At 49.2% G+C, this 27,397-nt stretch overlaps 15 protein-coding genes across 15 annotated transcripts; 5 read left to right on the top strand and 10 right to left on the bottom strand.

The window, feature by feature from the left end:
* Positions 1-616: 616 nt before the first annotated feature.
* J056_000641 (putative metabolite transporter C2H8.02) lies at positions 617-2,517 on the bottom strand (the record flags this gene model as incomplete). The annotated part of the gene is made up of 5 exons (XM_009270269.1): positions 617-1,089; positions 1,147-2,012; positions 2,056-2,292; positions 2,340-2,391; positions 2,436-2,517. 5 exons carry the CDS (start codon positions 2,515-2,517, stop codon positions 617-619), a joined length of 1,710 nt encoding a protein of 569 aa, XP_009268544.1.
* Positions 2,518-3,255: 738 nt separating this feature from the next.
* Positions 3,256-6,365, bottom strand: J056_000640 (Ubiquitin-activating enzyme E1 1; the record flags this gene model as incomplete). The annotated part of the gene is made up of 2 exons (XM_009270268.1): positions 3,256-3,660; positions 3,711-6,365. 2 exons carry the CDS (start codon positions 6,363-6,365, stop codon positions 3,256-3,258), a joined length of 3,060 nt encoding a protein of 1,019 aa, XP_009268543.1.
* A 37-nt stretch (positions 6,366-6,402) lies between these two features.
* J056_000639 (Telomere length regulation protein elg1) lies at positions 6,403-8,644 on the top strand (the record flags this gene model as incomplete). The annotated part of the gene is made up of 2 exons (XM_009270267.1): positions 6,403-8,139; positions 8,198-8,644. The coding sequence occupies 2 exons, from the start codon at positions 6,403-6,405 to the stop codon at positions 8,642-8,644; spliced, it is 2,184 nt and encodes a 727-aa protein (XP_009268542.1).
* A 145-nt stretch (positions 8,645-8,789) lies between these two features.
* J056_000638 (Subtilisin-like protease) lies at positions 8,790-10,329 on the top strand (the record flags this gene model as incomplete). Its single annotated transcript, XM_009270266.1, has 2 exons — positions 8,790-8,955; positions 8,999-10,329. The coding sequence occupies 2 exons, from the start codon at positions 8,790-8,792 to the stop codon at positions 10,327-10,329; spliced, it is 1,497 nt and encodes a 498-aa protein (XP_009268541.1).
* A 268-nt stretch (positions 10,330-10,597) lies between these two features.
* J056_000637 (uncharacterized protein) lies at positions 10,598-12,124 on the bottom strand (the record flags this gene model as incomplete). Its single annotated transcript, XM_009270265.1, has 1 exon — positions 10,598-12,124. One exon carries the CDS (start codon positions 12,122-12,124, stop codon positions 10,598-10,600), a length of 1,527 nt encoding a protein of 508 aa, XP_009268540.1.
* Positions 12,125-12,282: 158 nt separating this feature from the next.
* Positions 12,283-16,484, bottom strand: J056_000636 (putative ATP-dependent RNA helicase DHX36; the record flags this gene model as incomplete). The annotated part of the gene is made up of 4 exons (XM_009270264.1): positions 12,283-12,842; positions 12,894-13,182; positions 13,235-16,121; positions 16,180-16,484. The coding sequence occupies 4 exons, from the start codon at positions 16,482-16,484 to the stop codon at positions 12,283-12,285; spliced, it is 4,041 nt and encodes a 1,346-aa protein (XP_009268539.1).
* A 121-nt stretch (positions 16,485-16,605) lies between these two features.
* On the top strand, positions 16,606-17,538 carry J056_000635 (30S ribosomal protein S15; the record flags this gene model as incomplete). Its single annotated transcript, XM_009270263.1, has 2 exons — positions 16,606-16,639; positions 16,688-17,538. 2 exons carry the CDS (start codon positions 16,606-16,608, stop codon positions 17,536-17,538), a joined length of 885 nt encoding a protein of 294 aa, XP_009268538.1.
* A 93-nt stretch (positions 17,539-17,631) lies between these two features.
* On the bottom strand, positions 17,632-18,775 carry J056_000634 (Septin-like protein spn3; the record flags this gene model as incomplete). The annotated part of the gene is made up of 2 exons (XM_009270262.1): positions 17,632-18,084; positions 18,137-18,775. The coding sequence occupies 2 exons, from the start codon at positions 18,773-18,775 to the stop codon at positions 17,632-17,634; spliced, it is 1,092 nt and encodes a 363-aa protein (XP_009268537.1).
* Positions 18,776-18,909: 134 nt separating this feature from the next.
* On the bottom strand, positions 18,910-19,443 carry J056_000633 (DNA polymerase epsilon subunit 3; the record flags this gene model as incomplete). Its single annotated transcript, XM_009270261.1, has 1 exon — positions 18,910-19,443. The coding sequence occupies one exon, from the start codon at positions 19,441-19,443 to the stop codon at positions 18,910-18,912; it is 534 nt and encodes a 177-aa protein (XP_009268536.1).
* A 47-nt stretch (positions 19,444-19,490) lies between these two features.
* Positions 19,491-20,294, bottom strand: J056_000632 (UPF0347 membrane protein C.03; the record flags this gene model as incomplete). Its single annotated transcript, XM_009270260.1, has 1 exon — positions 19,491-20,294. One exon carries the CDS (start codon positions 20,292-20,294, stop codon positions 19,491-19,493), a length of 804 nt encoding a protein of 267 aa, XP_009268535.1.
* A 78-nt stretch (positions 20,295-20,372) lies between these two features.
* J056_000631 (GRIP domain-containing protein) lies at positions 20,373-21,993 on the bottom strand (the record flags this gene model as incomplete). Its single annotated transcript, XM_009270259.1, has 4 exons — positions 20,373-20,818; positions 20,865-20,964; positions 21,021-21,124; positions 21,180-21,993. The coding sequence occupies 4 exons, from the start codon at positions 21,991-21,993 to the stop codon at positions 20,373-20,375; spliced, it is 1,464 nt and encodes a 487-aa protein (XP_009268534.1).
* A 155-nt stretch (positions 21,994-22,148) lies between these two features.
* J056_000630 (uncharacterized protein) lies at positions 22,149-23,071 on the bottom strand (the record flags this gene model as incomplete). Its single annotated transcript, XM_009270258.1, has 3 exons — positions 22,149-22,594; positions 22,666-22,769; positions 22,821-23,071. 3 exons carry the CDS (start codon positions 23,069-23,071, stop codon positions 22,149-22,151), a joined length of 801 nt encoding a protein of 266 aa, XP_009268533.1.
* A 278-nt stretch (positions 23,072-23,349) lies between these two features.
* Positions 23,350-23,855, top strand: J056_000629 (uncharacterized protein; the record flags this gene model as incomplete). The annotated part of the gene is made up of 2 exons (XM_009270257.1): positions 23,350-23,653; positions 23,710-23,855. The coding sequence occupies 2 exons, from the start codon at positions 23,350-23,352 to the stop codon at positions 23,853-23,855; spliced, it is 450 nt and encodes a 149-aa protein (XP_009268532.1).
* A 36-nt stretch (positions 23,856-23,891) lies between these two features.
* Positions 23,892-25,190, bottom strand: J056_000628 (Protein lunapark-B; the record flags this gene model as incomplete). Its single annotated transcript, XM_009270256.1, has 4 exons — positions 23,892-24,691; positions 24,747-24,805; positions 24,855-25,117; positions 25,167-25,190. 4 exons carry the CDS (start codon positions 25,188-25,190, stop codon positions 23,892-23,894), a joined length of 1,146 nt encoding a protein of 381 aa, XP_009268531.1.
* A 27-nt stretch (positions 25,191-25,217) lies between these two features.
* On the top strand, positions 25,218-27,370 carry J056_000627 (Kelch domain-containing protein 4; the record flags this gene model as incomplete). The annotated part of the gene is made up of 6 exons (XM_009270255.1): positions 25,218-25,844; positions 25,899-26,073; positions 26,137-26,278; positions 26,326-26,445; positions 26,492-26,776; positions 26,821-27,370. The coding sequence occupies 6 exons, from the start codon at positions 25,218-25,220 to the stop codon at positions 27,368-27,370; spliced, it is 1,899 nt and encodes a 632-aa protein (XP_009268530.1).
* Positions 27,371-27,397: the final 27 nt, after the last annotated feature.

The raw sequence follows: 27,397 nt of genomic DNA, 5'->3' as shown, positions 1-27,397 counted from the left end.
AAGCCCAAACCTTAACAGTTTGCGTCGAATTCCTGTAGAGATCATTAGACGTGTTGATAGGTATGTTAGCACTAACAGGTTTATCTACGTTATTATCAGATATATCAGTCTTTTTTTCGTCTTCAGCTTCAATAACGGCATTTTTCCTGTTATGAGTGAGGTGTATAGCTAACGTGTCTCACCGAAGTTGTCTGGAGATTTCTCGTTTTATCTACCTACAAAATCTTTTGATGGCTTAATATGTTATGTCAAGGCAAATTAGTTGGTTAAATCGTAGCGTTTGTCGTAGTAGGAATATCCATATACTGAATCACTTGCGATGTCATTGAGTGCAATTTGGATCAGTATGACGGATATATTTTCACGAACTTAAATAACAAACCTCTCTACCAATAAAATCAAACAAACACATTCCATGATACCTTTGGGAACGCGTTAGACCCCCTAGTCGCTCATCGCCCTTCATGGACTTATTGTACCTCCTTAATCAAAAAAGAGTTTTATCACATACTTTTCACTGAGTAAAAATTCCAACATCCTCTATATTATTACATGGTTAAAATCGTGTGCAAATGAAATTTCCGGAAGATCCGCTTAATAAAATATTTTTGAAGGGTTAATTATCCTGCATCTTTTTTGCGTGTGCTTCACGACGCTCCTCCATATCGATGATATCAGCATCACGGCCCATCGTCTCTGGAAGGAGAAGGGTGAAAGCAGCGCCAACGATAGCAATACCGAAGAAAATCCACAGTGTGTTGTCTGTTCCGATGTGCTTGGATGCTTCTCCGAAGCCTAGGGCAGCTATAATGGCGCCAACCTTACCACAAGCAGCGGAAATACCGTGACTGAATCCTTTTACACGTGTTGGGAATACCTCGGCGGGCATAATGAAGCATGTCGTATTTGCACCAAAGTTGAAGAAAAATTGCAGCAACGCGAAACATGCAAAGAATGACGCAGTGTGCTCCCTGAGATAATCAAAGGCACCTGCAAGAATAGCAAGAAAGAGCCCTTCGAGCAAAAATCCAAAAAATTGCATCCACTTGCGACCGATGTACTCGACCGTGACCATGGCAACGTAGTAACCTGTTGAACAGGTTAGCGATAGGTTAGCGATAGTAAAAAATAAGCGATTGTGCTCACCAGGAAGGAAACCTGCGGCACAGATAATTAAATTTGCTGTGGTGTTGTCCCAAATATACTGGAATGAACCAGAATTTTCATCAACCAATCCAACAGCATCGATAACGACAGATTGATTCAAGTTGATACCATAGAAGATAATGTCCATTAAAAACCACGTTGAAGTTGTACCGAGAAGGAGCTTAGCGTGTCTCCATTCACTGTAATACTCCTTAAATTCATTGAACGCACCCAACTTCTCGTACCAGACGTGCTTGGTGGGTTTGCCTGCATCAGGATCAACCTCTTCCGACTGCGTTTGCTGTGGTTGCTCTGGTGCCACTTCGATATCTTTTTCATTTGAATGAGTCGAGTTATTTGAGTTGTTTGAGTCATTTTTTTGAGATTCGATAGCCTCTGGGTGAACATTCTGGGCAGTCTGAGCTTGTAAGGCTGCTTTTGGATCATCAGCGTTGAGAATCTTGTCGTCCTTGTCTTCTCTCATCGCATTGACTGCATTGAACTTGGTCGATTCAGGAAGTCTAAGACGATGCCAGAGTGTAATGAAAGCTGGGACCAAAATGACACCAAAGCATATCCTAAAGCATGCGTTGAATTGACCAACATTTCCATGTTCTTGAATGCCAGTTTGGAAGCAAGCAAGGACGATGAGAGTTACTATCGAGGCGCCAAATTGACCCCAACCTTGAGCAGCGAAAATAAAGGCGAGCAAAGTACCACGCCTTCTCAAATTAGCCCTGTCACTAACAACAGAGGCTGACATTGGATAATCACCGCCGATACCGATACCCATGGTTACCCTGAAAACTGTTATCCAAGTAAAGAGATCAACACCGCTAAAGCCGTGCTCGCCGACAGAAGGGGGGCTGAGAGGGTGTTAGATTGAATAAGGAAAGAGAGGGAACGCACCTAATGAGAAGGATTGTCGATACAATCACAATCATCATTTCTTTACCGTAGACAGCCTTTCTACCAAATATGTCTCCTGCAGCCCCAAAACCCAGCTGACCAACAACGCAACCAATATTGGCCGCAGCTTTGGCAGTACCACCAGACAAAGAAATTTCTGAAGGGGAAGAGCTTGGCCTGCCAAAAGCGATCTGGCTCAACATAGGGAAGACCAAGTTGATAATGAAGAGATCGTACCTAAGTGAATGTTATAGTAATGTTCCGTTGTGTATCGTGCTACTAACGCATCAATGAAGAATCCAGTGCTAGCTATAAGCAACAGCTTCAACTCAGGGACTGCTGCCAAGTCAGCTGAGTGGCTGGCGCACGTTTTCACTCACACGTGGGTGCCCATCTGCGCTGCTTTGCACGTTCGTCCTGCTCATAGGTGGCAAGCGCGCCCTTCTCTTGGTAGGCGTCCATATGTGTTTTTGGTTTGAACGAGTGGTGTTGGTAGTTTTAGCTGAAAGATGTGGTTTGCGGAGTGATTGATTGAACAACGTGCGACGGAGATCGTTTTGTGATCTGAAGCGAGCGTGATGAACGGGTGGAAGGAAGGCGCGCGTTTGCATTATAAACACCCGTGGAGCGCTCGCAGCCTTTTTTAAGTCGAATTGAAAAGTTTTCGTAGCTGCCGAGCAGATTTGCGGGAGGAAACAGTAGCAACGAGAAGTATTAGCGTGCATTTTGCATCACTTTAGAAAGTCTACACGATCTCTTTATAAGTTATTTCCTATTTCGGCAGTGTCTTCATGCCAATTCAGAGTTACGTCAGAGGGGGAACGTGAACTTGTAAGAGAAGGCTAAGCTTTAAGATATTGTTCTAAACTTCATATTTCATCTATACTACGACTTAACTTAATGACGTCGGTAGATTTATTTCGCGGTGAGTGAGTCAAATGAGAGCCTTTATAGGAGTAAAGTTACTATGTTACTGGATAGCCCACTATAGCGAGCCAATGTACTCTCACATGCGACGTGCCTTCAAAAGCTACCGGTGGCCAAGCATGTGGAGGTAATTTGACACTTGTTCATGTGTTCATCTGCATCGGCAGGTGTATCAGGATTCTAATTGGCAGACTAATACACCAAACTCCACACACACACTTATCAGAAAGATCGAATCATTGTATCATTTATTATTTTATCATTTTATGCCATCTACAAATGCACCACGACAAAGGGCACGTCCTGGTCCTCCTCTTGCTCGTCGGTGACCATGACCTCGACGAGCAGGCTCTTCTGCCAAGCAGGGACTGGCTTCTTGCTTACATTCTCTACGAGATCACTGAAGCGCAGCGCCTTCCTCTCTTGCTGCTTCTTAGGAGGGAGGAAGAAAGAGTAGAGCATACTAGTGCCCTGGCTGACCATGTTCACTTCGAGTTTGTGTTGGTTCTGGAAATAATCCATGAATTCCTGCAGTGTAGGGTTACCACTGACCTCAAAGCGGTCCCACAGCGTCCACTCGACGTTGCCGTACTTAAGCTTCGGCGCGGCGATTGGGTCTGAGAACCCAAAGAAGGGGAGTGCAAGGTTGACGAAGCCGTTGTTGTATTTCTCGAGGTCCTAAAGTGTGCGTCAGTAAAGCGTCTCATTCCTCGGCCACTAACACCCACCTTCTTCCCGTCGATGACCTTGCACAGCTCCAAACAAACCAACCCGACTGCCACGGACGTCGTCGTTGCGATAGCTGGGATGATCTTGCCTGCAATCTGCTTAGTCCTGAGACGCTCTGCGGGAGTGATGCCGTAGTTAGCCGCGCGGAGATTAGATGCTGCATTAATAAAGTCGATGTGGTGGTTCGAATCGTCGTCCTTCTCGAACTCAACGGGCGTAAGGCGGAAGCCAGCGAGGGAGGAGGGAGCCGGCAGCTTTTCCTCGAGTTGCTTTACCACCACTTCATCGTCCTCCTCCTGCGCGGGCGCCGGCTCATTCTCGTTCGTCTGCACCTTCACACCACTCCGGGGTGCGAATGGCGCGACGGCCGTTTCCTCAGCTACAGCCCGGTAGCGCTCCTCTGCCACATCTCCGCGCAAGCCGTAGTTGAAGGCGTGCAGATTCGCAGCGGCCACTATGTACGCCATGTGAAGCGGGTTAGTGGCGTCAAACGCGAGCGCTTCCGGCGCGCGCTTAGGTCCCGACCAGAAAAGCGCTCCGGAGGACGTAGTCGCATCGCGCGGGAGTGAGTGGAGTAGCTGCTGGATGGAGTGGTTGTAGTGCTCCTCGAACTTGTATCGAGCCCAAACTATGCACTCGTCAAAGCTGATTGGACGAGACGCTGTCAGGGCATCCAGGATCTCCTCCAGCTGAGGACGCTGCTGCCCTCCAGAACGCAACGTCGTCTCAATGTAGCCCGGCTGAGAGAGATACATGTTCACATTGGTGGGTGGCTTGACGAACAGCGCATCAAAGTTCTCACGAGCCCATTGTATCGTGTGCTCGATGGCATTAGGGAAGTTTTTCACGGTGCACGATGGAATCTCCTTCTCCGGTGGGTCCTGTGAGGAGGAGTAGGACTCAGTGAGGTCGGGATATACGACCTGTGTGTTTGCCTTTGTGCCGAGCGTACCCGACTCTAAAAGAGGCTTTTTGTAAAACACACACCTTCTATCCACGTACTGCCTAGCAGCTACATTATCCAGTGCATTCGTCACGCCGGTGAGCGAGTTGAAAAAGTCTTCACCATACAACTCCTCCGTCTCTGGACTCACGCGCTCCTGGTAGCTGGTGATTTTACCGCGCAGGTCCTTATTCATATCTGCAACGGCCTCCGCAGCCACCTCTGCCTTAAACTTGCCGAGGTCTTTGGCGCGGAAGAGGAACTGCCTATTCAGATTGCTCTTCTCGATAGTGTCGAGATCAGTTACGTGAATCTTGCCATCTTTGCCACTGCCTAGGCCCATCATGGACCAGTTCTTGAGCATCTCACACCCAATAGCGCCCGACCCGACGAGAAACTGGCGCGCGTTTGCAATCTTGTCGTGGAACGCTTTACCAAAGATAGCAATCTGGGCGTCATAGCGGGAGCCGAGGGGCTGCACGTCTTCCTCAGATGGGAGCTGGTCAGGAAGAGACTCAAGCGAGTCAAAGTAGAGGTGTTGAAAAAGCGGGCTGAATTTACCTGAGCATCCTTTGAGAACCTCCTGCGCGGTGAAACCACCAATGACGGCGTTTACAGGGGCAAAGTCACCGCGTGCTTGGTAGGAGAGCTCACTGAGCACTTTATCGTCTACTTCCTCAGTGGTGAGCTTCTTCGCCATCTCCAAAAGTTTATGTGCATCCTCGCCATTGCGTGGACGGGGCAGATGGCCATGCTGTTCGCTGAAGGCGGAGAGGGCTTGGAAGCCGGCGTGAAGAGTGGGAGGACGGTCAAACTTGGCAAGGTCGAGGAGCACCTCTGGCTGCTTGAGCGACTCTCTAAGTGACTTGAAGGAGAAAATCTTGGGCTGCTTAACCTGGGTGAAAACACCGCCAGACGTGTACGCGTCGTAACTGGAGGTATCACCGATGGTGAAAGTGTAAGGGCCCTTAACAGAGACCTTCCTAGGCTCACTCTGGTTAAGTTGGTCCATGCCCTTGATTTCAGAGAAGGTGACGTAATCGCCATCTTCAAGGCCGTGTCTGGTATCGTCGAGACAGGTAACCATACCTTCGTTGTCATTTTCAATCTGCGCAACCATCCCAGTGATGGCTGGCTCGCCTGTAGGGTCAATGCACTTGAAAGCACTGCCGAAATCGTTGAAGACGCTGCCGAAGAGACCGCGGGTGTCAGCGGCGATGAAGCCGATATTGTGCTGGTGGCAATAATCATTGTAGTGGAGTTGCTGTGAGAGGGGAGTGTCTGTGAGGACCACGACTTTGAATGGCCTAAGAAGTGATGTGTTGAGGGATTGCGTGGAGTCAGCTGCCTGGAGGAGTTTCACAGGGACATACTGATTAAGCTCAGCAAGCTTCCCGAGGGCCACTTGGTCGCGTGGCTTCCCAATGTCAGCGTCATCGAAATAGAATTGCGAGGAGAGGTCAGCAAGCGTGACTGGGTGTGGATCGTAGATGGTGACGCTCTTGACACCGGCCAGGCAAATGTTCTTTGCAATCTCGACGCCTAATCCACGCAAACCAACGATGAGCACGTCTGACTGGCTCATGGCTTTCATTGCGTCTACGCCGAGTACAAAGAGCTGCCTCGAATAGAGAGATTCATCGATATCGTTATTATCACCATTGTCCAGCTGAATATTCTTAAGATCATCTCTCATTTCTGTGTCTGTCATTGGTGTTGGCCGTTGGTGTTCAAGAGAACAGACGTCCATGTCCGGCGATTTCTACGCGCTATTCCGGAGACAGCCGCAGAATACAGCTAGTACCACTGCCAATACCACAGCCGCTGCTCCTCCCAAGAAGAGAGGCAGGCCCATCAAGCACCAGCGCGGCGAGCAGACCAAAATGAACAGAGATGGCACTATCCACGACGCCACAAAGAAGCGGAAGAATAGCGTTATTGATATTGACGGCGATGAAGATGAGCCGGATATTAAGAAACAACAGATGCAGCCAACGCAGCCATCGACGCGGCCACTGCATCCCCTCTTTACCTCCAATTACTCGCAGAAGAGCTCCGAAAAAGCAACCGCCAAGCCCATCCAGCAGCTTAACGCTAGAATACCCTCCATCTCTGAATCGCACGTTCAACCAGACGGCGATCGCGCGATTTATGTCCATATCGGTGAAGCGCCATTTAAGAGGCGCGAAGAGGGTGTTAAAGTGGCTGAGCAGGCATGTTCATCTACAGGGATGTTCAAATTAGCTTCGTTGAGTGGCTACACGAGCTACAAGTCCGATCATAGCATCCGCGACAAGGTACATAATATAAAAAAGTCTCAGAAGACAGAGCAGGCACAGCACTCACTCATAACTCGCACACTCGCTCCGAAACACCCTTCACAAGTGCTGCACAACGGCACACTCGCCACCTACCTCTCTGCATGGATGGCGAATCTCGCACTCGGTTCTCCGCGCTGGGAGGATGTGCGAGCGGGGCAAGAGCTGCGTATGCGTGGACGTAAGGGCAAGAAAGATAATGAGGATAATTGGATAGTGGACGATATGTTCGATTTTGATTTTGATTTCGATGCTCGCGTTGAACCACCATCACAGCCCAGCTATTTACCCACACTGCCACGCACACACCACCCAGATTCCATCGAAAGTAATTGCATACTCTTGCAGGGTGCGCCTGGTAGCGGTAAGACAGCGGCGGTTTATGCGGCGGCACACGCGCTCGGCTGGGATGTCTTTGAGGTGTTCCCCGGCCAGCGGCGGAGCGGGAAGGAAGTACTAGATTTGGTGGGGGCGGTAGGCGAGAATCACATAATTGGTGGGAGTAACGTGAAACAACATAAGCGAAACACTCCAAAGCACTCTCAACACCACCCAAACCCCCACAAACAATCAGTCATTTTCCTCGAAGAGGTAGACGTGATTTTTGAGGAGGATAAGGGTTTCTGGGGAGCTGTTCAGGCACTCGCACAGTATTCCAAGCGCCCCGTCGTGCTTACGTGCAACGATGCCTCCGTTATACCCTCTACCTCAGTCATCTTGCAGACCACCCTCGAATTCAAGCGTCCTCCACACGATGTCGTGAGGAGGTATATGGTGGAGTGTGGAGGGGCAAAAAAGGAAAGCGCATACACGATGCAAACATCACACACACAACTCACTAGCTTAGACCCTCCCCCACAGGTCATCGAGGACGACAAGAGCTGGCTGGTCGATTCCGCTGGCGGCTTGTACGGCAAACACTTTGACGATGGGTGTGATCTGAGACAGGCTTTGATGCAGCTGCATGTGCAGAGCAAACAGGGAACAGAAGAAAATTGCTCGGACGAAGAAATAAAAACATATGAATCTTCGCAATCACAACTTCAATCACACACAAACACTCCCTCTAATAAACAACTCCCCTCTCTCAACTCGCTCCTCAACTCGCTCGAAGCACTGTCATTCGTCGATGCACACGTCGCACAACCACTGTGGCGATCGATGGAGGTGAGTTGTATGCATACGGTTACGCGCGACACCCTCTCACACACTGCCTCCCCCGCAGCTCCTCGAATCAGAGACGCCGAATGAGATAATAGGACATGAGACACTGGGTAGAATTACAAAAGCGGATCAGACGACACTGGCTGAGTTTACGTGTGAGGGGGACATTGGGGAGTATATTCTGGATACTGTCAACAAGGCACAAGATGGCTTTATGATTTCTCCAAACAACACACCCGCTCATCACGCACAGCAGGACATACTGCTGGATATGCGCCTTGACATGTTGGGGGCTTTTGCACCAATCATGCCCTCAGCAGTCCTCGCCGTCGACTATGCGCCGTATATCCGCCAACTGGTGGCGTGCGACGACGAGCAAGAGAGACTGGCAGTAGGGGAGATGGAAGGTAGCAGTCGGGGCACGCGCAACAGCCGCAATAGATACCGGCGGATGTACGACTTTGAAAGTGTGGCGAGCATCAAGGGGAGTTATTTGAAAGAGGGCTAGTACACCTAATGCACAATACACGCAATAAATCCAGTAAACATACGAATTTAATATATGTACCTTGTGACGTCACTAGATTTTTTAGTTTTATCGCGCTTATCAGCCGGATTTATCAATTGCGTGTGTCTCCCTCAGAATAACGACCATGATCAAGAAAACACTAGCATTACTCACGCTCGCAGCATCCACGCTGGCCACGCCGATATTCACCCAGGAATTGGCACCGATCTATGGACAGGCTCATATCGACGGTGTGACTGACCCACGCGTCCACAACTCGTACATTGTCGTTTTAAAGGACGGCGTTGAGAGTGGGTAAATAAAGAACCCACAGCCCATCTAACTTTCGCAAAGCCAGCTCTCATCTCACCACGCTCGCCCACTCGCTATCCAAACGCTCCGGCGCCGGGCGCTTCGGACATATCTACAACCTCGACCACGCGGGTGACAGCATCTTCAACGGCTACTCGCTCCATGACGTTGACGAAGACGCTGTCCACCTCCTCCGCGCAAACCCTGAAATTGATCACATTGAGCGTGACTCGATTGCGCACACACAGGATATCTATCAGGGATTAGATGAAGTGAGTGATCTGGCAGAGACTTTCGACGCAGACTCTCCCGCAACTCAAAAAGGAGCTCCTTGGGGGCTTGCGCGCATATCCCACCACAACCCACTCTCGCTCTCCACTTTCAACAAGTACGTCTACGACCCACATGGCGGAGAGGGCGTGAATGTGTACATAGTCGACACAGGTATCAACACGGCTCACGTTGAGTTCGAAGGGCGTGCACACTGGGGCAAGACGATGCCTATGGGCGATGTCGACGAGGATGGTAATGGTCACGGCTCTCACTGCGCCGGCACAATAGGCTCACGCAAGTACGGAGTTGCTAAGAAAGCACAGCTCTACGCCGTTAAGGTTCTCGGCTCAGCTGGTTCAGGCACCATGTCGGACGTCGTCGCCGGTGTCCTCTGGGCTGCCCAAGACGCCAAGAGCAAGGCTGACGCTGCGGCCGAAGAGCTCCGCCAGACTGGCTCCACTTCACACAAGGGCTCCGTCGCCAACATGTCTCTCGGTGGTGGCAAGTCGCCTGCTCTCGACAGAGCTGTTGACAAGGCAGTCGAATCGGGCTTGGCTTTCGCCGTCGCTGCCGGCAACGATAATAGGGATGCCTGTGAATACTCACCAGCCGCTTCTCAGAAAGCTGTCACTGTCGGTGCTTCAACTCTTTGGGATGAGCGTGCGTATTTCTCTAACGTTGGCAAGTGCGTTGACATATTCGCACCTGGTTTAAACATTCTGTCGGTATGGAACAGCGGTCCTAACTCGATCAACACCATCTCAGGCACGTCTATGGCCTCCCCACACACGGCGGGCGCTTTGGCCTATCTCCTCTCACTCCATGCGAACGCAGCACATAAGTCTTTCGCAAATTCAGTTTCACAGGAGATGTACGACACAGGAATCAAGACCGTGCTCGACACAATTGGCGGTCTTCTCCCTGGCTGGTTGGACTGGTTCAAGCCAAAGCCAAGCGCTCCACTGCCACCAACCCCAGAACCCATCTCTCCAGCCTTCCTGAAGCAGTCTCTCCTCGAATTGGCTGGCAGAGGCTTGCTTACCGACGTCGAGCAGGGCTCTCCAAACCTTCTACTCTTCAACAATGCTACTAGCGCGTAGTGGGGTAGTCGCTGTTAGTAAGACATACACGGTAAACACATTTGTATGACTAAATTTCGTATCAATGTAAATGTAATATGAATTCTTTGAGTATATGCGTTGTGGTATAATGAGTGAATGAGGATAACGCAAATATGTTGATAAGTGTAAAAGAATGAAGGTTTTCCTGTCTTTCCAAGGTTAAAAAAAAAGTTATGTTCCCTACGATCGCCTATTGTCTTGCTAGACCAACACTAAACGCCCTCCCTCCTAAACACCCCCACTAATCTCACTCTCCATACTCCCTGATCACAGCAGTTGCCCAATCAGCATCCTCAATCGCTATTTCCTTTTCTCGATTTCTCTTCTCTTGTTTGGTCTCATCTTCTTTTATCTTCTCATGTCTCACTTTCTCCTGCTTACGCCGCTGCTCAGCTTCCTTTATCTTGCGCAAGCGCTCCTCCTGCACCATCCTATTCCTAACCATCTCCTCCTTTCTCTCGCGGCTCCGCCTCTCCTCCCTCTTCCCATTCTCCTCGCGCTGATCAATATCCTCGGCTGTAGGTAGGTCGATCTTCATTGGCTCAATGCTCCTCACTGCCGGCAAAGTCTGACTGAAGCTCGTAGGCAGTGGTGGGATATCACTTTGCGATGTATTTATCTGCACGCCCTCGAGCGTCTTTCTTCTCCTAAACATCCTTCCTTTAAATATCCTGCCCATTGAGCTCTTGAAAGTGGATTTAGTTGAGCCGGCGATTGAGTCTGCTGAAGTCGACAATCTTGCTTTATGCGGTGATCTCCAATCACCGGCTGCACTTGTGTTATGCGGTCTTTTATTGGGTATTATCTTGTCATAGCTGTTGTCATTGCTGTGATTACCAATCAACTTAGGCTCAAGCTTTGATATCGCAGGTGGTTCAGTGAGGGATATAAAGTTGAAGCGTTCTTCCAGTGGTATCGATGGACCGAAGTCTTCTGCTTGCGCTAATTCTGTTTCTTTTTGGGCGTGTGCCTTGGCATCTGAGTCGGACTGTTTTGATTTATTTGTCGCTATATAGTTCCACCCGTTGTCTGTTTCGTTGGGGAATGTCGCTTCCTTATCAAAATGCTCTTCTCTCTCACGCACAACGAATGATGGCAGTGGTTTGCGTCTGCAGCTGTGATTGCGACTTTGATTTTGATTTTGATTGCTGGTTTTTGTATCTATTTTGGCTAATCCTGCCGCTTCATCCACCTTATCCATCCCTATTGTCTCCACTCTGTCTGTCTCTCTTTCGCGCTGCTCCTCGGCGCCAAGCACCTTAGCAGGACTCTGCCACGTTGGCATCGACTGAGAGCTCTGATCGGACATTATTGAAAGGCGCGAGCCACTCAATACAGCGATATCCTCTGACCTCCTGCGCTGTGAGGCGGTTGGAGAGTGTGTAGAGGTGTGATCGCCGGGGTTATTGACACTAGCTCCAGCTGGTCCCGCGCTGATGCTCCTGTGAGCCTGCACACCTAATTGCGCACCACCTACACCACCTGCAACCCCCGCACCACCCTCACCGACACTGACTCTGGGTATCCTATTGCCAATAATCTGTCCACCTCCACTTACACTGTTCTGCCTCACAGGTTCCAATGGCTTGCCTGTGTCGAATTGCGAGAAGCGCGCTGCACGTCCCTTGACGGACAGTCTGCTGTCTATGGCCTGCGCTGTGTATGCATTCTGTCGCGACTGCGCTGTCCGCTGGCGCACTGATGCATACTGCGACAACTGCGTCGACTGCTCCAGCGCTTGTATTCTTTCGCTGATTTTGTTTTGCTGTTGCATCACTGCATCTCCGACAGAGGCGCGCGAGGCGTGAGAGTGTGAGTGGAGCGAGAGAGGCGTGGGCGTACAGTACAGCCAATGTCAACACGCGACAAATGCAAAGATAAGAATATTTAAATAAATCTATTAATCATCACATTTTATACTTCTGTATACATCTATCTCCACCTAGAGGCTTCCACTCCTCGAGAACCTGTAGCTGCTGGTCTGCTATTGCTTCTGCTTGTCTCCCTGCTAATATTGCTACTGCTCGCACTACTAGGCTGTCTGCTGCTATAGCTGGAAGCAGATGGGGCAGATCTTTTCAGTATTTGCTTGATACCGAAGCCACCATTACCGTTACCATTGCCATTACCATTACCATTACCGTAACTACTACTAGAAGCATTCTTCTTGCCTGCCGAGGGAGCATGTTTGCGCAATACCTTACCCTCCAGCTCGGCCTTATCGTTTGCAAACTGGTTCAACAGGAAGACGACATTGTTAGCCATCACATCAAGCTCCACCTGCTCCTTGGGTGACAGTTTCTCCTCGTTGCTCTGTTCAGCCTCTTCTTCACTCTGAAGGAGCAGCATGTTATCGAGCTTATACACCTCTTCGTCATTGTACATCTCCGTCTGCTCGAGTGCACTACCCGCGTGTACACCTTCGAATGCGCGCAACATGCACGAGTGCACCATTGCCTTAAGTCTGCGCAGTGATTCGAGTTGAGGTGTGGCTGTGACAAGGTTTAGTAAATTAAACAAACTTCAGCACTCCTGTCACTCACCTCCGAACAGCGTCACCCAGTCATCTAGCACATAGTCCCCGCTGTAGTCATCCAGCTTGATCTCCGCTGCGCCGAATATGGCATACACCATCAAGTCGAGTCGCGTACACATCCGCAACATCACTTGCGGCTCCTTCCCACCAGGACCTGCTGAGAGGTTGGAGATATTCTTTGTTTTTTCTTGGAAGGAGACAATGTGCTTGTTGAAATGATCCATCTGCTTCTTGTAGGCTACTTCATCCTTTTCGTTTCTAGGATGGAGAACGGAAGAGCTGTGAATGAATACGCTCTGTAGATTGTAATTATGTTAGTGAAATACCATACCATACAACCCCACGCACCTTTTCAGCTGCCATGCGATGATTGCGATCGCCCGTCCTGAGAGCAAAGTTAGGTGAGCATGACATAGCGATGAGAGCCGCGAGGAGGGGTTTAGAGCGAGCGTTAGTATTGAGATACTCCGGTACAATCAACTCTCCTCTCCTCGCGCGCAACTTCTCAGCACCGATCTTGGACTTGTTGAGTGCAGGATCAGCCGTCATGAAGTCAGTCAGCTTGAGACTTTCGAGCGACTTGTAGAGATGCTCCTTGACCTGTCTGATCTGCAAGAGAGTGGCACGCGAGAGGAAATTCTCGTTGACAAAGTCCCACGCCTGCGAGTGGCGCCCAGCGCTATGCAGCGCCCACCACGCTTCGTATGCATTGAGGATGGTGAACGGGTCGCTCTTGTACTCCAACCGACTCCATTTCTGCTTCGCCGCATTGGCTTCTGCGCGGTGATCAAGCGGTGCGACGAACGGATCCCGGTTGGTGAGAATAGCAGCGAGAGTGAGTGCAGGATCGAGACATCTGAAAAAGGTCGCATATAGTATCAGTTTGCCGATAGGCGCTTCAATCGGCAGCTGGAGCAACACCTTACCAAGCGACGTAAGCTCCTTCTTCTTATTAATTGCTCCGATCAGATAGAGCCTATCGAGCGCCAACTTCACCCTTTCGGGAGCTGGTGGCTCGATCGCCTGCGCTAGCACATCCTCGACTTCGAGACCGGGGAAGTTAAGCGCTTTCACGCGAAGCACTACCTCGCTCAAATCTACCCTCTTCATCTCGACAGTCTGGTGTGCTGCTAACGACTCATACCTGCGCTTGGACAGAACACCATAGTACTCTCCCTCACGGTGTCTACCGGCCCTACCGGCGCGCTGGTTGAGGTTGGACTTGCCGACCCACGCCGATACTAGCTGACTCATGTGACGCTCCGCATCGTATCTCTTCTCCTTGACTCTGGCCGCATCAACGACGTAAACTACGTCAGGAATGGTAACTGACGTTTCAGCGACGTTTGTTGAAAGAATAATCCTCCTGATACCGTCTTCACACGGCTCAAAAATCTTCTGTTGCTCTTGGACAGGCACCGATGAGTGCAGCACGTGAATTGAGTATTTGGAAGAGTCGTTGAAGTTTATACCGCAGAGTTGCTGCTCTTCCAGAATAGTCTGCACAGCCTTAATCTCATCCCAACCAGGCAAGAAGATGAGCAGATGGCCGTCAGCGTTGCGCGAGAAGCTCAAAACATGTGCAATCGTTAAAGCTACGAGTGGGTATGGTATTTCAATTTCATCTCCACCGACTTCACTTCTAAACTCATTTCTCATGTACTCATTGACATTCTTCTCTCTCCACACCCAGCCACCTTCTCTTTCGGGCACTGCCTTGAGATCCTCGAGATAGTCGTCGAGGAAGTGTTTTGTCACCGGGTAAGAGCGTCCAGGTATATCAGCAACTGGGGCAGGTACGCCGTTGTTGACAGAAGCAAAGTAGTTTTGGAAGAGATCGGAGTCTATGGTAGCTGACATGAGAATAACCTTGAGTGGCTTCCCCCTTGCTTGACGATCGGCGATAAGACGCTTGAGCACAACGAGAGTGAGGTCGGTATCAATATCACGTTCGTGAACCTCATCGACGACAACATGAGTAATTTCGTCGAGTAGGCCATACCTCTGAGCATCTCCTTCAGCATTAGAATCAACACTCTCACTCTCTTCTAGAGCGGACTGCATACGTCTGAGGAAGACACCAGTGGTGCAAAAATTGATGGAACCATGAGGTTCAGCTTTCTTTGATTCAAAACGCACCTGGTAGCCAACTCTTTTGCCGAGCTTCTCACCACGCTCAGCAGCGACTCTTTGAGCAACAGAGATGGCAGCAATACGTCTTGGCTGGGTGCAGAGAATGTTACACTTGCCACCTCTACCATGCTGGATAGCGTCGTCGAGGAGGAGCTGGGGCATCTGAGTAGTCTTGCCTGAACCAGTGGCGGCCATGAGTACAGTAATCATGTTTTCATTAACGCTTTTCACAACCTCCTCTGCTTGAGTGAAGATAGGCAGTGAAGCTCTCTGCTGGCGAATCTTTTCGAATTGCTGGTTTGTATTGTAGAACTCAAGGTCCTTGGACATTGAGAGAGATTTATTCTCCAAGTGACGTTTAGCAGGAGCTCTACGTGGTTTGAATTGTTTCTTGGAAGCAGGGTTAGTGAGAGATGTTGGTGTGGATGGACGGGTAGTGATATCATCGTCTTCATCATTATATGGACGTTTTGAGTACAATTTCGAAGATTTTGTATCGTCGATGATGTTGTTGAGTATTTCTTGTACCTTATTGGAAGCTTGGTAGGATAAGGTTGCACCTTTGTGTGCTTCCATAGCAGCCTTCTCAGCCTTATCGGCCTTTTCACCCTTAATGGATTGTTCAAATTCGAGCCACAAACCATTGTCGCACTTTTCGAGATACTTTGTAGCATCAATATAGGCTAGTTGCGTAGCCTGCCTCTTATTGGAGTGCTTTGCGCTGCCCATGGAAAGATTGGCAATGACGATAACACATTCCCAGCCATCGGAGTGCTTCTTCTTACTTTTTGTGCTAGAAGAGTACTTTTGATAGGCGTCTGCAAAGTGACGCATATTGAACTTCTGGCAGTAGAAGTCGATAAATCTCTTTGAGAGCTCGAAATCCAAACCAGTGGCGCCGTCAGATAAGAAGTGATGGAATTGTTTTGCTTGGGGTTGAGACTGAGGCTGAACTTGAGTCTCTGGCTTCTCAAGTAGACCCAACGCTTGAAGCTGATAGAGAGCGTCCAAAGCAGCGAGCTGCTCAGAAGTCTTAGCAACAACGTCATCACCGCAGCCTTCAACATTCCTATCAGGCAATTGATCAGCCAGAACGAATGACCTAATTGTGAAAAAAATGAAAATTTAGCGGGGCAGATATTGCAGTAGATTAGACGCACCTATACCTCTGTTGGCCTTCGATAAGACACTTTACAGTCTGGTAGGATGGCTGATAGCCCCACTTGAGAGAAACGTAGTTAGCGATTGGAGATTTAGGATTCTGGGAGATTTGAGGGGGGAGAGATATGCCAGGATACGAGTTTTCAATGAATTTCTTCTTGCGGATTAGACCAGGGAGGGAGTATGGCTTTCGTGTTTGCTGTGATTGCTGTGGTTGTTGTGGCTGCTGCTGATTCGAAGATGTACGCCATTGATTAGCGTGGTGTGCCATGTGATTGCTGTTGTGATTGCTGTTCACGCTCATCTTTGTTGATTTATTGGAGAAACTGGCTAAAGAATCGAGGCTCCTCTTGGACATACACAACTAAGGAGGAAGAAGCATCTTGTACTCCAACGACCAAGAAATAAATTCAAAATAATATAAAATGTTGAGCGTATTCAAACTGGCTCAATCACAGCGTTAGTACTCTACCCCTTATTCAACCACCTCTCACCAGCCATTCCCAGCCAACACTCACCGCACCCTCACAACAAGCGCTGTTAATCTCGTTAGCAAGCGCAAACAATCTTCGAGGCTGAAGAAGAAGGTGAACATCTCTCGGAAGCAATCGGTGGTAGATGCTCAACACTCAAACCTCCCTTCACCTGCACTTGGCTATCGATCGGGTGAAGAAGACATTTGGAACAACTCCCAACTCGCTCAGATTGTTCTGACACCTGAGCAAGTGTACAGTAACGTCAATGGCGTATCTGGCAGAGCTCCCCTCTCTCACTTGACTGGCGTTCCAGACGACCCTAATGACGCCTTCCCCGGTATTGAAATCCCTAAGCTGCTCAACACCCCAATGCGCTCTGAGGACCTCTTGTCCATATTCAAAACCCTCCCTTCTCTCTCTGCACAGAGGAAAACTCAATCAAACAGCCTCCTCTCTGACATTGATATCGAGACTGTCGTTGAGCACGAGCGCATCAAATTAGAAACTTTCAGCCGCCTTATCGACCTCAGGAACTCATCCGCTAAAGGCATCATGCTGGAGAATATCCGTAGATGTATCACTGCTTTTGGTGATGGCCATGTTAACGGCAACTCAACTCAACCTACACACCAAGGTGACTCAGGAAAAGTCGAAGTACAGGCGGCTATTCTCACTACCAGGATAAGAAGCTTGGTCACTCACCTCCAACTCAATCCTAGAGACACTCAAAACAAGCGCTCTCTCTCTCAACTCGTTCACCACCGTGCAAAACTCCTCAAGTACCTCAAAACCCTGTCTGATACACGTTATCAAAGTGTTTTGCCTCGTCTCGGTCTCACCCCCAAGGCTATAGAGATGGAAATTAGCGGCAGCCTAATCTGATTGTTTTGTCTTATCTTGGGTATAGAATATGATTCATTTCTTTACAATTCATCTTGTTTATTTATCATAAGCTACTTCATTAACTACCTACCTTCAAGCCACACCGAGATGACGGAGATTCTCCTCCTTGGCAGCGAGTTCAGCTCTCTTTTCAGCAATTTCACGCTGGACGCGCAGCTCAATCTCTCTAAACTTATCCTCTTCTCTACGCAGCTGCTCCTCTTTGTGACGCACACCCTCTGGATCCTCGCCGCTGTTCTGGTTAGAGCCCATAGACGATGAGTTACCAATAGGGTAGTGTGAGCCATATTCACCGCCCCCACGCGACAGCTTCTCAGTACGGTAGTTCTCGTAGAGGAAATCGTGTGTGATTTCTTTGAGATCTGTGAGATGCGAGCTGAGCAGCGCTGATCTTAATCTCGAAAAGTCCGAATGAGCGGGATCGTCTACATTGACTATTCCCCAAGGATAGCGACGCGCTCTTACGACCTCGCCATCAATCGTCATTTCCTCTTCTGAACCGACAATGGCAAATGGGAGCATAGCCTGGTGTGTGCATGAGTGAGTAAGACACCTCTCTTCAAACATCAAAACTCACCCTCAACTCGGAATTATCCATCACCGTATCCTCGTCATCCTCCTCAACATCATATGGGAATGAGTAGATGGGTATTTCGTAATGTTCGATATCCTCCATGACGCGTTTTTTGAAATTTTTCAGTTCTGAAGGTGTCAACGAATCAGCTTTGCCGACTACAGGAATGACATTAACGCGTGGGGAGAGTTTGCGCATGAGTTCAATATCCATTTCCCTGAGAGAGTGACCAGTTGGAGGAATAAAGTAGAGAAGAGCATGAACTCTGTTGTCACGGAAGCGTGGGTTACGCTTGATACGCGACTCCTCAGCGAGAATGTCATCGTATTGGCGTTCAAGGTAACCAACAATTTCCTGGAAGTTAGATTCGTTGTTGATGTTGTCGCCGAACCCAGGAGTGTCTACGATGGTGAGAGCGATTCTAAAGCCCTCTTCATCGAGTTCAACGGTGAGTGGCTTAATCTTGATGCCTTCTTCGATGTGAGCAGTTTCTGGGCTGTCATTTGGCTTGTGCGGAAGCACCTCAGATTCACACAGAGTGTTGACGAACGTCGTGCGGCCAGTGCCACTGGCGCCAACAACCATAACTGTGAACTGCAGTCCCTTCTTTACGCTCTTACGTCCTCTTCTTGCAGATGCCATCACTGGAGTGGTTTAAAGAGGGCTTTGACACGCGCATACAAGACTCACTTTTTTATTCGGTATGTGACTGTACAAGGGGCACGCACGGATAATTCAAATGGGATTCATGCCAATTCAAATATAAAATATAAAGATTATTCTTCAATTACACTAGGATCAAATTCGTTTGTATCTTGTACATCTTGCTCTTCTTGCTCATTATCTTTCTTCCTGCCTGTGCTTTGTATCTCCCTGTACGCTGCCAACTCATCGTTAAGCAACTCATCCAGCTCACCACCCAATTCCATCTCCTTGACAGCCGCAAAAACATTCTCTGCGTTTATAGTCTTGTTCTTCTTATCGTGTGCCTTCTCCTGTGCCGACGAAGCCAGCCAGTTTATAAAGACGGAGCTACTCTTTTGTATAGCTAGTAGCGTGTCTTTCTGAAATTTGGCACCATCCGGCACTCCCTCTTTAGCTAGCTTCGTGACTGTGCTTTTTGGTAGCTCAAACTTGTCGATACCTCCGCTGTCTTCTTCTTTAGTTTTTCTGAGATTTCTTCTGGGTTTAGGGGGTTGTTGAGTGTGTTGCTGTAGCTGTGTGTGTGTGTATGCTTGTTCTGGCTGCAATGGCTCCGATGGCTGCTCCACTTGCTCCACTTGGCCCACTTTATCTGCTGACTCTGCCATGACACACCCAAATCAACCTACAAACTTGCAACAAATCCCAATGAATACTATCCATTATACTTTTCTAGCACTCTATTTCCTACACCACTCATCATAAATTTAGGCTCACATAGCTCGAGATTATCTATCTCCGCCTTGAACACCTTGTTCATATCCTGGTTCTGCATCGGATTCGGCTGGCTCGAAGTCCCTGCGAGCTGAGCAGCTGTCTGCATATCTCTAACTCCATCTGCGTGGTTCCCCTCGCCTAGTATCAACCTCAATACGCTATTTAACCCGAATAAATTGAGAAAGTACCAGCTGATACTGCTCACATAGCTAGCAGGCATATCATCTGTCATTATTCCCCTCTGCAACATACTCTTGAACCCTCTAGTCAATGGGAATGGCAGCTTAATCAGTATAAATCCGCTGAAAAATGAGTTTATCCAGCCCATAATTACTGTTTGAGGAATGAACATAACCATCTGCTTTTTCATTCCATCCATCATGCTGTCCATCTGTTCTGGGTCGTTTAATGGGTTTGGTGGGTGTTGCTGTTCGCCGTCTTTCGGTGGTGCCTGCTTGAGATAGCTGCCCTGTTTAAACGCTTCTATAAGAAACTGCTTGCGCTTGAAGAAGGCTGTAGGCGTAAGAACTCCACCATTCTTACGCAGCATCGCTGAGCGCATCAGAGCACGCTGCTCCCTTATTCCCTTCACTTCTTGCTTCTTCCCCTTCCCGCCTAGCAGCTGCACCACATAATGCCTCAGCAGCCCGACTAATATCATTACCAGCGTAATTGGAAATAACACCCAGTCTCTGATTTGGTCGTCGATGTACAGTGACGGTGTATTCAGCGTGAGTGCCATGATGGTGGTGTTGTAAGGGGCAGAGGATTATTTAATCTCACTAAACACACTCAAATACACGCACAATTCCCTTTTCTTTTATTCATTCTCTCTTCGCTCTACATGACTTGATCCTCTTGGACGTTTTCCTATATCCTTTTCTTCTTTCTCTGTCTCTTCGTGTGCATCACCCGCCTCATTCAGCAGGAACTCTACAAACAGCTGGCCGAACGAAGCGTTATCGTGGTTCGCGGGGCTGCGAAAAGCGCTATTCAAGTAGCTCGATGACGGTGAGCTCGGTAGAGATGGGTTGTTATACCTTCCACTACCACCTCTGACAATTCCCGCTTGCTCTCTCTCATACTGATTCCAATTCAGTATCGACCCGAGCAAAGTGAGCATCTCAAATCGCTTCCCGTCGCTTCTCGGCGTTGTGACGAACTGGAGGAGGATGTTCGATATTAGTTGGCGATCCACGCTGTCTGACGTGTTGTATTCTTTCAGTCTCTTCAGTGCTTCTGTGAGATGTTCATTGAGAATGACAGCTGGAGTTGGTTAGCAAGAGCTGCCTCTTCGTAATTAAATACTCACCCTCATGCCTCACTTTCCCTATTAGAAGCGTCTTCTCTTTGCTCTCCTGCTCCAGCCCAGGTGTCCGCTCAGCGTCTTGTCTGAATATCTCTAAACTGGCCTGTATGTTGTGTTTAGTGTTAGATAGGGAAACGTAGCCTTAACCGCGCTATTCACCTTGGCATCTGCCGCTTGTCGCGCGTCATCTTCACTCTTCTCCATTAATCCACGTATCTGAGCCTCATAGTGATGTTTCATCTCGTCAAACTCCTTCTGATTAGCTTTGAGGGGGATGATGAGGTGAGCAAGACGAATTCTATTCAAACATCAACGCACCCATCTGCGCCTCACTAAGGAGACCTTCAACGTTCCTTTGAGCTGCTGAGCAATCAGCGAGTTTAACGCCCGCCGCGTCCAACTCCTTCGTGCGCGAGTCGAGGAGCAGGTGAGCCTCACTGCCTGCCTCTTCTGCTTGCTCAGCTCTGAAGTGCTCCTCATCAGCGAGAGCTTGCCAATGTTCTTTCTCAGCCTTAGTGCGATCGAGATGAGCCTCCATCTCGCGTAGTCTCCGGTGAAGGGAAGCAGACTCATGGGCGCCCGCCTCTGCCGCCTCCTGAGCCGTTCTGTCCGCAGAGGAGATACGCGAGCGCAATACTCCCACTTCACTCGCTAGACCGGCACTGCGGTCCTCTTCCTCCCGCAGCTGCCGCTCAGCTGTTGACGCTCGCTCTTGCTCCACATTTAGCCCCGTCTGCAGCTCCGCTATCTGTGCCTCGCGCCGGTCTAGCTCCTCGGCGTCTTCTTGGAGCTTCGACCCGAGCGTATCGCGCATACTCGATAACTTGCCTAATAGACTCCGGTATTGTGCTTCGAGCTTGTTCTTGTCGCTTTGAAGAGCGGACAGTTGCGCTTGCAAGGCGGCATTCGTTGTGGTGGTCGTCGTGGTGGTGGTGCCGTTCGTGGTATTACTGGTGCTGTCGTTGGTGGTATTGCTGATGCTATCATTGTCTGCTGCGTGCTGTGTGTGCTCTGCCTTCTGATCTCGCTCTGTCGTCGGCTCCTTTGACCGCTCCTGGTCCTGGTCGGGCTCCGCTATACCACTCTCCTCGCCCGCTTCTATCTCCTGGCTGTGGCTTGCATTCTCAGCCATCTTCTTGGTTTATTTTGGTGGTGATAGTAGAGAAGAGAAATGGCACAGGGGATGACACAAACAGCACGAATAGCACATATAGCACACAAATCACTTGCGATGGAGCCAAGGAGTAATAGATCAAGTAGAATATTCATCTTGTCTTGCTTTGAGGGCTAAACAACAACCATACCCTCCAGTCCATCCTGCACGCAACACAAGCACCTCTCAAAGCCATAGCTATCAGCGAGCGTGTAGATGGTATGCGTTGCACATAGCCTTTTCTCCAATCTACCGCTATCCACCTTGTCAAAAACAATGCAAGATTCGATCATATCCTCATATTCAGTTGGGTATTCCAATCCCTTGTATTCCCCATTCGTATTTGGCTTCTTCATAGCCGGGATAACTATGAATATTACTCTCTCCAGACGTGGGCTGTCTCTGTCGTCGTTATTTACTATCTCCACGTTCTCATGCGCTGCGAGTATGTAATCTTCTACACTCGCGGCCAGAAAGTAGATGCGAATATTGATGGCAGCGGGTGCGATATGCAGTAGAGTCTGCAGGACACCACACCACCGACTCAAAGGTTTCTTGAGGGTGACAGTGATATCTGTGACTGTCGAGCTAAGTGAGATTCTCTCCAAGTCAGTAGGTGAAGGCCACCCAAGGTGACTTGCTACAACCCACACAGCCTGCTGAGACAGCCATCGATATGCGTGTGGTAAGCCGTGCGACCGTAACGAGGAGGTCTCAGCCTCGTCCTGCATTTACCCATCCCTATGGCGATCTTCCTGGCGTTGTTGTGAATGTTTGTCATCGGCATCGGTATCTTTCGGACCCACTTGACTGACTCAGCTGCCGAAGGAATCAGACTGAGACTGGTGAGGTATTTCGAGAATCGCTTATACGCGTGTAGGGCATGGCGACGGCTGTCGAAACCGTTCCTGTCGCATCCACCGGGCCCCACTATCGACAACGCGTTGAAGGTGTACCCGAGCGGATAGAGACGCTTGCTGGCATACGCTAGTCTGGGCACTTGGCGTAATATCTCTATCAGCAGCTCATTCGGCAGTTTGAGTATCGGCGTCGTCATTGTCCTCGAACAACGTGCAAGTCGGGGCTTTTCAAGTGTAGCAGCTCTTTGCTGCTCTGGCTGCTGTGATTTAAATAATGTATATTCGACACTCGTCATGTCAGACCGTGTCGATACACCCAGCTCAAGTTAAACGCCTAACAGCATGTAATATTTATATATTAAGCCATGTCTGTTGGTGCTGTGATGGCGATTATGGCTTTCATTCGCCTGCGCTGTCTGCACGCCCACGCTACGCCGCATCTTCCTTTTCCTTATCGACAGCCACCACCCAACTCATGCGATTCACGCTGCTTCTAGCGCTGCTGCTGGCTTTATTAGTCTTGGTAGCAGCACAGGATAACAACGGGGATAATGGGGGTGATACTGGGGGGGATAATGGTGGTGATAACGACGATAGCAATGGCGATAACAACGGCGACGAGAACAACAATGACAACGACAACAACAGCAACAGCAACAGCGACACCGCCACAAGCACCACCAACAGCAGCAACACAGCCAGCGACAGTTCCACCTCCACGGGCTCAGCCACCCCTTCCGCGACGGAATCCCTCTCCGACGAAGCTAAATCAGCTGCTGGTGGGTTACGCTATGCAGATGCTAATGCTACTACCACTAACATTTCACACCACCAGCACGTCCAGCTCCTTCTCCCGGCTCTGGAATGAAGAATGCAGGTCCGGGTGAAGACTACATCGCAGCTTCTTCTGCTTTCTCATATACACTCAGCATTGGAATCCTCCTAGCCTCTGCTGCACTCTCAGCTCTTTTCTTAGCGTAATTATGATATCTCAATAACTTATACAGGACAGTTCATTTATGACTTTGATTTTGGCATTGGTTTTGGATTTGACTGCGCTGGAAGCTGCTCTGTCTTTTCTTCCTTTTTTTCGTCCTTCTCCTGCTCAGCTTTCTCTTTCTCCTCCTGATTCACCTGGCTTAGCGGACTTGGCTTGTGTGTATTATGTGTACTACTACCACTACCGCCACTACCACCACCATCACCCTGTAATGCCGTTCTAGCCACCGCTTTTCTCCGTGGGGGTAGATTCATATGCTGGCAGAATCTGCACTCCCATCGCAACTCCATATATTGCTCTCTGGGCACTAAGCCGTTATGCTTTGCGCACTTTTCGCAAATCAGCGCGTACTTCTGACTCACGTCTCCACTCAAATTGCTAGGATCATCGCCTAGGATTGCATCTGCTAGTCTATCGTACCAACTTCTTTGTCGTGCTGGTGACGTTTGCGTATGCAAGTTGTCAGCTGATGTGGGTGTTTGTGGGTTTAGCTGCGTTTGCTGGGTTCTTATTGGTGTTTGCGGTGAGCGTGGGGTGGCTGGGGTGGCTGGACCTGCAGTGTTTACAGTGTTTAAAGTACCTACACTGCCTGCAGTTGGCGTCTGTGGCAGCTCTTTTGTCCTGGGTATTGGTGTCGTTGCGTGTTTTGCTTTCATTGGTGTGCTCTGGGGGGTGAGAGGAGCAACGTCGTGAGGTGTCATGCCCACCGTAGGGCCATACCTTTCGAGGAGACTTCTAGCCTCGTTGTAGGGTGCCTTAACCTTTACCTCTTCGAGTGTTTTGACGAGTGAAGTGTGCAAGTCGCGCAGTCTGATTTCTAGAAAAGAGGGTGTGTTAGATAGAATGAAGGGATGTGTACACTCCATTCTCACCCTCCCGTGATCCAATACGCGTATACCAGCTTTTAGCGATGCGTCTAGCGAACAGCATCCTGGGGATTGTTTGAGTAAGGTGCAGCGCAGGATATCACTCAGACCTACATAATTGGACCAACTACTACACCGCTCCACGCTATTAATTTGTATAAACCACTCAAACCACTTCCATCCACTGAAATTAGCCAGTCGACGATTCCAAAATACCAGAGAGCTACATATGTGGCCCAGAAGAGCATGAGGCAGGTAGTTATCCATAGCGTTGCACGTCGCTCGCGTATTCTGATATCAGCCAAGTTGGCTTGATGTTCAATAACGTCGCTCGATAGGCCATTCAGCGTGCTTTCGAAGTCCGTGTGTTTGTTTTTCTGTGGGATGTGTGAGCGGGAGTGGCACGCATAAGATCACCACGCTCACCCTCCTGAATAACGAACTGAACATTTCGCTTGTTCACCGCTAGCAACCAAGATGCCCAAAAAAGAGAAGAAGTCTTCAGACTCAAAGGCTTCGTCCAAGGCAACAGCCAAAGCAGCAAAGAAGGACAAGGCTGCTAAATCCGCCGAGAAGCAGAAAGACAAGAAAGCAAAGAAGCACAACGACGACGATGAAGAGGACTTGGAAGCAATTCTCGAGCAATTCCAAAGAGATACACAGGAAAATACTCAAGTCACTGAAGAAATCCTTCAAAACCCTCCAAGTAGACGAGCGAACGGCACTCTCACTCCAGACCCCTCAAATGCCCATCTGTGGCTTATCGGTGGCGACTACTACGATGGTCATCGTCTCCACACCTACCACAACGTTTACCGCTTCGATCCAGCTAAAGGCGATTCCGGTGAGTGGAGGGAATATAAGAGCAAGAACGCTCCAGCACCCCGCTCGGCCCACCAGACCGTATTTACTGCTCAAGGTGGTGGTAAATTGTGGCTATTCGGTGGTGAGTTTGCTGGTCACTCCACTTTCTATCATTTCTCCGACTTCTGGTGCTTCGATATCACAACCAAAGAATGGGATAGGATTGATACTAAGATTAGACCATCTGCGCGCTCCGGTCATCGTATGACTGTGTTCAAAAACCTTATCATTATCTTCGGGGTGAGTTGAGGTGTCGCGTTGCCCCAATAACACCAACTTAATCACCCTCCCCAGGGCTTCCACGATACAGGCGTCAGAACCACGTATCTAGACGACCTCTGGGTATTCTCGATGGATGATTTCAAATGGCGCAAGATCGACTTGTCCCCTCTCGAACGCAAGCCTTGTCCTAGGTCTGGTTTCTCCTTGTTGTCGTGTCCTGAGCAGAATGAAGTTGTGGTTTATGGAGGTAGGTTGGTTTCAATTTAGCATGCTCGTCTTATTCCAATTTCTCCTATTCCTCTATAAACAGGCTTCTGCAAGACATACGAGAAAGGCAAACGTCCAGTGGCTAAATCACTCGACGACTGCTATGCGTTAAAAATAACTAACGACGAGCACAACATCACGTCTTTCAAATGGGACCGTCGCAAGAAAGTTGGTTATGTTCCAAGGTATGTCTTGCTCGTCTGGTTTGCTATCAACACACTCACACAAACAGCCTCCGATCAGGCGCAACTATGACCTACTGGCCTGCCAAAAGTATGGGTGTTCTTTTCGGTGGTGTGTCTGACATAGATGATTCTGAGGAATCGCTGCAATCTATTTTCCACAATGACCTGTGCGTAGTGTGGACTTGTGCATATACCCCATCTCACGCACACTAGTTTCGGCTATAATCTCCCAGGCGGAGGGAAATGGCAGTCGCTCAACCTCCGCAAACCCAAAAAAGCAGGCGCGAAGAAAAAGTCTGCCAAGAAGAAGGCTGCTAAGGCCGCTAAGGCTACTGCGCAGGATGATAGTGATAATCATCCAGACGGGAGTGAAAGTGAAGATGAGCAAGGTACAGGTGCAAATATAGATACAGATGCAGATACAGATGATCCACAAAAAACCACCCCCATGCCACGGTATAATGCCATGTTGGCTATCCTTCGCAATACTCTCTACATGTGGGTGTTTCACTTCTTTCTCAAAACACACCTAACTGTGCTAGATTCGGTGGTATTTTCGAACAGGGGACACAGGAATTCACTCTCGATGACATGCACTCCCTTGCGCTCGATAAGCTGGATAGATTCAAGTGCATTCAAGAGTGCCACGTCGTTGGTATCGAAGATGAGCAGGATGACGATGATGACGAGGATGACGACGACGATGAGGGAAGTGAAAATGAGGGTGATGATGACGAGCAAGTGAATGGCGAGGAGGTGCAAGAAAAGCTGCAAATCCATTACACAACCGCACAAGACGCACCTTCTGAAAACACCCACACTGAAGATGAAAGTCTCCCACAACCTGGTGAAACGCTTCGCCAGTTCTTCGAGCGTACCAAAGATATGTGGGTGGAGGCAGCATCGCGGAAAATGCCAGAAGCGAATGCCAAGGAATTGCGAGGAGTTGCCTTCACGCTCGCAGAAGACAAGTACGAAGAACACAAGCCGATATTACGAGAAATTGAGGCCATGATCAGAGACAGTGGCGCTGAGCCCATCGCTGCAAAAGCTCAACAACAGCCCGGAGCAACATCTAGAAACCGCCGTTGATTATAGAATTTCCATGTACACTATATT

Source organism: Wallemia ichthyophaga (genome assembly GCF_000400465.1).
Source record: "Wallemia ichthyophaga EXF-994 unplaced genomic scaffold scaffold10, whole genome shotgun sequence".
Lineage (NCBI taxonomy): Eukaryota > Fungi > Basidiomycota > Wallemiomycetes > Wallemiales > Wallemiaceae > Wallemia > Wallemia ichthyophaga.
This window is presented reverse-complemented; position numbering and strand designations above follow the sequence as displayed.